This window comes from Eufriesea mexicana, unplaced genomic scaffold (genome assembly GCF_001483705.2).
Source record: "Eufriesea mexicana isolate 0111107269 unplaced genomic scaffold, ASM148370v2 scaffold265, whole genome shotgun sequence".
In the NCBI taxonomy this organism is placed as follows: Eukaryota; Metazoa; Arthropoda; class Insecta; order Hymenoptera; family Apidae; genus Eufriesea; species Eufriesea mexicana.
The window spans coordinates 1279118-1288245 of NW_016908444.1; the positions used below are offsets into that span (position 1 = coordinate 1279118).

Sequence of the window (9128 nt, forward strand, 5' to 3'; positions counted from 1 at the left end):
GACCACGTCCAGAAGGGCGACAGTGAAGGTGTCCGTTCGTTCAGCGCGCAACTCCAAGGTGATTACATCCTTCGACGGATGAATCTCGCGAAACCTAGGTCGTGGGTCGCGGTATTTGGTCGTCCGTGGAGGTTCGTGATCGCAGTGATTTCAACGCGGCCACGTTCCGCGGTGATCCGCCTACTTTTTCCCCGTCAGGGTGTTTCTAATTAAACCGGAGCTGCCGTAAATCCGCGACGCTTAATTTAACGGCGAGCATGCCCGTAAGTTTCGCTGCGAAGTTCCTGGTACCGCGTATCTCCTGAGACGCACCGGGCGTTGTAAAAGTTTCCAAGGCGCGTGCTCTGGAGAGAAAAGGAGAGGGTGCGAGAGAGGAGAAGGGAAGCAGCTGGAGGACTGTGCTGTGATACCGGTGTGCGATAAAATGCCCTGCAGGAGAACATCCGTCGCGCTGCGAGGTGTCGTTCGACCGTCGATGATTCACGTGGTCGTCGCTTGAATCGAGAAGAACTGCCGGGAGATCGGATCGCAACGAGGTAGTATCGATGATCTATGCCCGTGAAGGAGGATCGCTCGAATCCAGCGGGACATTTCTATCGCCGAGGATTATTTAAATCTGTCCGGGGAAGCTGATTTATGTCATTGTCAGGGCCATGCCTCTCAGATCGGAAGCGTCCTCTTCGAGGGACACCCTCGATACTACTAGAACCACGGTTAGTTACAAGCGATATTTTCACACCCTATCCACGTTCCCGAGCTCGTTCCATCGTCGTCCCGATATTTGCGCTGTCTGAGCGATGATTAGCGGTGTTACGGCTTTAAAAGGGCAGGGTTGATGGAAAAGGCTGTCGCAAACTTTCAGCCAGAGCCTTTTTCACCGACTCGAAATTTAACGCAGTTCCATTCGACTTTGGTTCCGGTCCCACGCGTCCAGCCTCGATCCCTCCAACTTTTTCCAGCCACCCGTGTGAACTTCTCCGCGAGTACGAAGACAGATGTGCTACCGTTTCTACGCCCATCTCCATTTCCTCTTCGCAGCGTTACGCTACTCGCGCACTCGGCACGTCTCGCGTTTTTCCAAAACAATTTCGCGCGGATAAAAGGTTAGCCGTTTTATGGCGTGCATTAACGGCGCAACGCTGGCTCGCTGTACGAGAAAGTACTAGCACCGGTACATCACTGCAGTTGCATAGCAGAGGCCCTTAAAACATCCCTTTTTTACCGTGTTACCGTTTCTTATTTCGCAAAGTTTCGGTTTTCCCGTTCGCCGCAGGTAGTTCCGCGTGAGGTAGGTTTCGCAAATAAAAATCCAGGCAAAGTCGAGTCTGCGTTTATCTTTTGTTTTCGCGTAACGTGCTTCGCGCGGAAGAGGCACCGGGGTGAAATGAAAATCCATGCTCCTATTTTTCTACTCGATTTCGGATGATTTCTAAACCCGCGTTCGAGCGAGATGCATTTTCTCGTGTATTTATCAACGTTAATTTCCAGTTACACCCGAAAACTTTCTCCATCGCGCTCTACGTTCCTCCTCGATGCTTGTAACAATGGAAACTCCGATTCTACCCCGCTAAATATCGCATTTAACGGTACGATCCGGGGAACACCGTGATTTTCGTCGACTAATTCTCGAGCCAGATTAAACCGTCGTAACAGAACCGAGATATTCTTGCAAAGAAGGCGTAGTTAAAGGGTAGTAAAATCCTGGTATTTTAAAAGGAAATAAATTTTCTGCGTCTCGTCCTGTTCGAAATTCGGTGCGAATCGGAGACGCGTGCTGTTGGGAGGAATATTCAAAGATCGTGCGATGCGCGTTTCATCGGGATACACTTGGTATTTCTTCGCGTGCTACGCGTTCCAAGTAGAAGGGAAAATAATCGTAGAACGATCCTGGAACCGGATGTCGGGATCTGTCTGCACACGGTACGGCGGTGTATTCGCGACGCCTCCGCCCGCGCGGAGAAATAGATCGGCGTCGAAGCGTGCCGACTATCTACATCCGACGGTACTTCGATTTGAATACGATAATAATAGGAAAACGCGTCGGGGTAGCGGGAATGGCGCGACTGGCCGCGTGTGCGCGCCGAATGCAAAGCAGCCCGCGATGGGTCAAATTGCATCGGCGTCGCGCGAATGGAAATGGAGCTGTCACTTCTCGCCAACGATCGTTGCCCAAAATTTAATACCGACCGACCGAATTCCCCTTCTCTCTGCTTTCCACCCTGCCTTCCTTCCACCCCCGTGACCTCGTTCCAATCTTCGCAGATGAGACTTCGAGAAGAACTAGCAAAGAAATCTTCGCGTTTCTCCTTTTTACCACATTTTTACCCCTACGAATCTTCCTGCTTGTTTTTCATCTCGATTCAAATCGGACAACGCGATTTTAATACGACCCTCCTCTACCGGGCCATTCCTTTTCGCAGTTTCATCTCCGAAGACGTACTTACTCCACTTTCCAGCACGTCACTGCTCCCGTTTCCCCGACCAACGTTCATAAATTTACCGTCAGCGTGAAAGGTGGCGTCTCCCCTTTTGAATCTCCCGTAACCATTCTATCGCGTAGATTTTTCCATTAGCTATGTCACCATCGTCCATTTTGCGTCGCTGCGTCTCCAAACGCGGGATCTCGGTTTGGCGAATCGGAATTCCGTGGATCGGAAATTGCCGTGGCACCCCGATCGCGATAGTCGCGGGACTCGCGAGGTACAGAGAACAACGACTAGGATATTTGTCATTTGTTGACAGGACGAACGACGTCGGACCGGAAGGTACGTCGCCGGTGGGGCCGTGCTGGCAATCATGCTGCTCGCCGTGCATCATGCACTCCTGCGGGACGCGTCCACCATAACTGGTGTCTGCATACCGGCCATAATAATGGTGTCCTACATTATCTGGATCTTGTATTCCGCCCACCGGGATAGACGAAAGGTAACGAGTTTTAAATCTCGGCTGCACAATAGCCTCCTCCGACTGGGTGGTGCTCGGGATCTCTCTTCTTTCGCGCAGCTGGACAATTGCCAATCGGTTCGTTAAATGTTTACAGCGTCCTCAAACTTTACGGCCAACTCGAGTTCTTTGTCCGTCTCTCTGCTTCTGCGATGTTAATTTTCGGTGGAACGATCGCCGAACACGGTGGCCGATTTTTGGATATTTCTTTCCGAGTTACGCGGGACAAATGGAGTAAGTTCGGCCACTCGGCTTTTCGGGAAACCATCTCGCATTCTGAGACGTTAGCGCGAACGAGCAGTCAGAAGCACTCGAGTTCTTCCGCGAGATCGTTTGTCTCTCGAGGGGAAAGTTTGACAGGTTCTCGTAAACAGAGATTGTCATTGAAATCGACCACTTTTCCTCCGCCGAATTTTTGATACTATCGTGGCACGTATTAACCTTCTTTTCTTAAACTCTTCTTTCGATCGTAACATTTTTACTTCCTTCCTCGAATCGAGTCCATTACCGATATCAATGACGACTACCAGTGGTCCTTGACTACAGAACTGAACGCGCAATTTCCAGCGAAACGATATACACTTTCGCGAATTTTCGGTTCCCACGGAGTTAAAAATTTCCGTCGTTGATACCTTAATCTCGTTGGAAGCCTTATGCGACGCCATGGTCGTCGAAACAAACACGCTAGCTTGGTTCCTAACGTCGCTGCAGCGAGTCGTGGGCGACGTCCGCTGCCGAATTTCCGTTCAATTTTCGCGGATAGTCGACCGGTGGACCAAGCGGAGCGCAACTCTCCGTAAACGGCTCGGATGAAACGCGTAATTGAATGGGGATGAAGTTCGGAAATAAATGTCGTTTGAGCGTGCGGAAAAAGCGTCGGTGCGAGACGAGAGCGAGGAATTAGCGGGACTGGTTGGCGCGAGCGAACGAGAGCCCCGAATTGGACAACTTTTTTCGCCCTCTGGCTACTTTTAATCTTGTAATAAGTCACGGGACTGGGTGCAACGGGTTCGACGGCGCAGAAACTAATTGGATTGGCCGGCAATCGGCCTCGTCCTGGTGGCTTTTGAAGATCGTTGCGTCGTTGGACGACCCGGTGCCTCGAGCTCGCAGAAATCCCGGCGAATCGCAGTGGAGTCGCGCGTCGATGCTCGTGCAAAGCTAATAGCGCGAGTCCGATCGGCTTTTTGCAGTTGCATCGGCTTTGGATGAACGCGGATCGTGACGAGGTTCTAGCCCCGATGGACTCGCTCGGAAATCTCGTTTCGCGTCGGAGTTTTGCGTTAGCCATTCGTGAAATTGTTTCTCAGCGGGCTAGAAATTCGCTTTCGACAAGCTGGACAGTTGTAATTTTTATTCCCGCTGCGATCTTGCTACGAGGCACATCGCGTTTACGTTACTTCGGCTTCGATCGTTCAATGTTTACGAGTCGAAAGATGCGGAGGGGGGCTCTGCAATTCCGACGCGAAAGCGATCAATCTTCTTCGCGACTCTTCGCTTCGACGGAACGTTATTTTTAATCGTTTGCTCGCGCGTTCGGGGCTGATCGTATCTACGCGCGGCCAAACAGTCGAAATCGAACGGAACGAATCTTCTTCGCTAGAACTCGCGGGTGAAAACACGATCGCGAAGAGGGTTGATCCACCTCGCGACGATTCCTCGCACTCGCCGACCCTTGCGAGCGGAAATTAAAACGCACGTGTCTATCAATCCGTAGAAAGTAATCTCGCGACTGATTCTCGATACAATTCCCCCAACGCGCGATAGTTTTCGTTCGGAGTTTAAAGAGGATTCGTGCCAGGGAGAGGAAGGATAAACGACTGGCGGGCAAAGCGAGTTCGACGAGAGAAGTTTTACGGGCTAGCTGTGCGAAAATGCGCAACAAAATTCGAGCGAGTAAAAATAAGAGACAAACGGCGAGCTAAGCGGCACGCAGGGAATCCGACTAAACTGGAACAAGGTTAATTGATAACATAAAACGAGGTTATCTAGTCGTAGGCAGAATTCGTGATTTACGATGGCTGAAAGCGGCCCTGGTCTCGCGGATTTTCTCGTCGTTAAGTATAGCCGTCGTTTCGTGGACACGAGGAGAAAATGGTAACTCTTCGATAAAATTGCAAAACATCGAACTGCAACGTTCCTTCCCTCGGCTCGCTCGCGAATTCGCCGAATTCTCCGCGTAATTCACCTTCTGACTCGGATTTTGTGCACGTTATCTCGGAAACGTCGTCTTTATCGGTTCTCGAGAGCTTCCATGGAAGAACTCTCGACGACTCCGAGCGCGTGAACTTTAGTCGTCTCTTTGTTCACGCTTCCCGAATACCCTTTCTCCGTCAAAGCGCCGGTAAAGGGACTGCAGTTACTCGACGACTCGAGTAAGCTTTGCTCGTAGCTTTGCCCTACGAGCGCGCGAGCACCCGACCCGTTTGCACCCTCTCGTCTTTGTTCGGTCAGCGCGATGTGACTCGACGATCGACAGTCCCTAGGTCTCATCGAGGAGACGCGCGATTGAGCGTACACACGCGCGCGGGTCCTCTGTATGTCGCCGAGTAACTCTCCGAGTTTCGCTAACGATTCTCGATTCTGCTTGCAGGCGCTGAGATTCGCCACAGCGATGCAGCTGACAGAAGTAATCAGCGTGCCAGACAAGCCCAGAGAGGTGATCTGCAGGAACGGGAAGAGCAAGGACGAGCTACGGAAGTCGGCCGACTCGAAGCTAGACTACGCTGCGCGACAATCCCGCGAGAACCCGGCGTTCTCCTCCAAGGACGAGGCTTCGTGAGAGCAACGTGGAACTCGCCTGGCACGCGTTCTCGTACTCCGACTTTCGCCTGTGTTTATCGCGAATCGAAGGACTCTCGAGAAACACTCACCTGCGTCCTCGTCGTCTCGCGGATGCTCGTTACGTTCCGACGCTTCAACGGCGATAAATAAGCACGCGCGTTCGTATCGGTTGCGTCGGAACGGCTTTCCAATCGAGCGGTCGGATTTTGCGAGATAGAATTATTTGTTTAGTTCGCGAGCGGGATTATTTGTTTCCGCTGCGTGACGCAACGTTTTCTGTTCGCGGCACGTGCACCCTGCACTCCGCGTCTCGCGAATAAATCTATTTTGCGGCAGAGATAAATTGCGAAAAGCGGCGCGGTCGCTCGGGGCTGCATCCCGAACAATCGCCACGACAAATCGCGGCGGCCGTTTCGCGGTCGCTGCGTTTTATCGTCCGCCGATTTACAGAATCTCTCGCTCTTCTTCCAACGGACAGACTATGGCAAAAATTCGCGACGAATCGCGACGCGGAGTCACGCGGAAAATACCGACTGCGCGTAAAGGGGAGAACCTCGTTATTCCCACGCGAACATTCTGTTCCGAGCAATCGAACCAGTCGAACCACTGCTTTTCTCTTTTTTAAATAAAACTCTATACTTTGCGTAAGAAAAAAGGAAAGGATCGGTAATTTTCTCCCGATAAGAAGGCGCATTTTCCATCGCTTGGACCGCAAACAAGGACGAGCGCGGTGAGTTAAGTGGTAACCACGGGTACCTGTTTCAAACGACCTCCGGCATCGCCTTTTGTCCGTTTCAATTTCTCGCCGACACCTGAATAATAGCCCCGGAGTGGCGCGTTCGGCTCGGATGGAAATGGCGAACAGGGGAGAAGCCAAGGGCGCGAGACACCGGCCGACAAACGAGTGGAGGAGCGAAGCGATTCGCCGACGCTCCGCGCGCTTAATAAATGGCGTCCATTAATTAGGAAAAAATATAAAGCGACGTTGTAATTCATTAGCGAAGCCTCCGGTCGCAATTCATTTTCGTCTCCAGCCACCGCCACGTTTTCTCCGTTTCTTTCCAATCTCTTAATTATTTCTCGCGTGGTTAATTATACGATCCGTGAGCGACCAAGGCGAAGAAGGGTGTTCGAAAGGAAGGGAGCTCCGAGTGGAGCTGCAAAGAGAAAAGGAAACCGGCATTCACGGCCGAGACAAAGATTCTCCGGCTCGTTAACAAAGGATATAACGGAGAGGACGTGGCACGACGTTTCTGACCGCCGAGGAAACCGCGTTTCGATCGAATTCACCCCGATTCCCGTGGATTACGTGGCCCGGTAATTCAGCCGCGGTCCTATTTCGGGCAGATAATTCGATTCGTCCGGCATGGGACACGCGATTGCAGCATCCATCTTTCGACGATTCGACCGCGGAAGGAGCACGTCCATTTCGATACGCGAGACCGGTGATTAAATGCCCTCTCTGTCTCCCTCCATCTCGGAGACTCTTCATATTCCTGACTCTCGCGACCCGCCCAACGACGAGGAACTAACATCGAGGAAAACCGTTTCCGGAGTCGTGGTCACGCGAGTGGACAGTCGATCAAGGATCCTCGTGTCCGTCGATCCGACGTTACCGACAACCATCTATTCGTGTTTGGAATAATTTGTCACTGCGCGATTGCGTTTCTAGAATTTCTTTTCAGAGCTGAAACGCTTGGTTGCGTCGCGGGGCAATTTCTCCGTTCGTCCTATCGCGTTCTCCAACGACCCCTGTCACTGGAATTAACTAGAAAACGCTTTGGAACGACGGTTTGCTTAAAGCTAATCCCAGGAACAGTTTAATCCGCGGGACAATTCGTCTTTACGACACCTTCGATCGCTCGTGTCCCGAAGACGTCCTCAGGGGTGGTAAATCGTCACTGTCACGTCGCCGTTCCAGTTTAACGGAACAAGCGAACACGACATCGCGATCGTGTCTCTGTCTGCTAGATCGCGATACTACGCGTTGACCTGATTACGATTGTTTCGATCCCGACGATCCATTAACCGATAACGAGCGTTTTCTTAAACGAGGCATTCGAGCGACGTTGTACGGAAACGATTAAAGATTCCGTGGCCATTGCGACCGGATCGTGGTGGCACGGTTACGAGGAGAATTCGTAAGTGTTTTCCCGGCGTGTACGACCGGGATCGATCGGATGGAAGTTCCGCGGTGTCGACGACGTGGTTAACTCGGCTTGTTCCTGGCCAAAGTGGAAGTTTCGTATTGTTGTGGTAATCAGACCGGATTGGCTGAGGCGCGGCCGGAAAGGGGTTTTCTTTTAAACGAGCTGCCCGCGCCAGCCAGTCCTTTACGATGAAACTTCGGATTTATTCGAGGAGAACCCGCGCGTAGCCATCCTGGCCGCCGTTGTGCCCCGGGTTAACGAGCAGAGGGGTTAATTTATGGCCAGCGGGCTACTCTCTCGGAAGGGAATTTGTTGACATCGTATTTCCATCGAGGGTGTTATCCGAAATCTCCTATCTGACCCGTGGCGCGCGAGCTACTCGAAAACTTCTCTCCCCGTCTCGATTTATGTCCCGGCTTCTCCTCGAATCGTCGTGTCAAAGCAAAAGTGTATCTCACCGTTCACGGAATTCCTCGTTCCATCTCCGTTACGTGACGTAATCGCGGGAAGATCGCGACGAGATTGATTCTTCGGAAAGATCGACGACTCGCGGAGATACGGTTCCACGAACCCGGATGACTTACGGAACGGCTTGGATCGTTTCATTCGGCAGATTCTCGCGAGTTCTCCGTAAGTCGAGGGAGACGAGGTAACCAGGGAAATGGCTGAGCGTGCCATTTGGCAGCGACGTACCCCGAAAAGTCTGAATCCAACCGTCCAGGGACTCCGCGAGTCGTCGACTCACGGATGACGGGGGAATACAAAGGGAGAATTCGTTTTTCGGCAAACGATCTCTATGTCAGCGTCGAGAGTTGGTATCAGTCTCGATAAACGAACACGCCACGCGAGGGGTATTAAATATTAACCCCTTGAGCGTTTCTGTCGTGCACGTACGTCACCACTAAAATCGATTCACTGCGACTGGCGTATGTACATACACGGGTTACCAAATTTCCGTTCTGACAGTTACCCGTGCATAGTGCCTTGCAAAATTGGTACCAACCTTCTGAACAACGGCGAACAATCGCGTACAGGTGGTACAAGCAACTTGGAAGCGAACCCTGTCTCGTTTCGAAATTTTTTCCTGAAATTTCTTGACAAGTTATCGCGTATGGCAGGCACCACGCGCGTTCCTTCCGGTTGCGTTGAAGTATGATGGAGTATCGCGGCAATGCGATATACTCGCAGAGGAAAGGAACTCCTCGTTTCGACTCTCGTCGCGAACGACATTTCCGTGGCGCGGAGGAAGAG

At 51.8% G+C, this 9128-nt stretch overlaps 1 protein-coding gene across 1 annotated transcript; it reads left to right on the top strand.

Annotated features, from left to right (window-relative positions):
* The first annotated feature begins 653 nt into the window (after positions 1-653).
* Positions 654-5875, top strand: LOC108555763 (uncharacterized). The gene is made up of 3 exons (XM_017911557.1): positions 654-713; positions 2743-2925; positions 5537-5875. The coding sequence occupies exons 1-3, from the start codon at positions 654-656 to the stop codon at positions 5723-5725; spliced, it is 432 nt and encodes a 143-aa protein (XP_017767046.1). The 3' UTR covers positions 5726-5875.
* The last annotated feature ends 3253 nt before the right edge of the window (positions 5876-9128 follow it).

Coding starts and splice junctions, on each gene's coding strand:
- LOC108555763 (XM_017911557.1), top strand. CDS start 654: ATGCCTCTCAGATCGGAAGCGTCCTCTTCGAGGGACACCCTCGATACT. Junction 714..2,742: donor TCGATACTACTAGAACCACG/GTTAGTTACAAG, acceptor ATTTGTTGACAG/GACGAACGACGTCGGACCGG. Junction 2,926..5,536: donor CCCACCGGGATAGACGAAAG/GTAACGAGTTTT, acceptor TTCTGCTTGCAG/GCGCTGAGATTCGCCACAGC.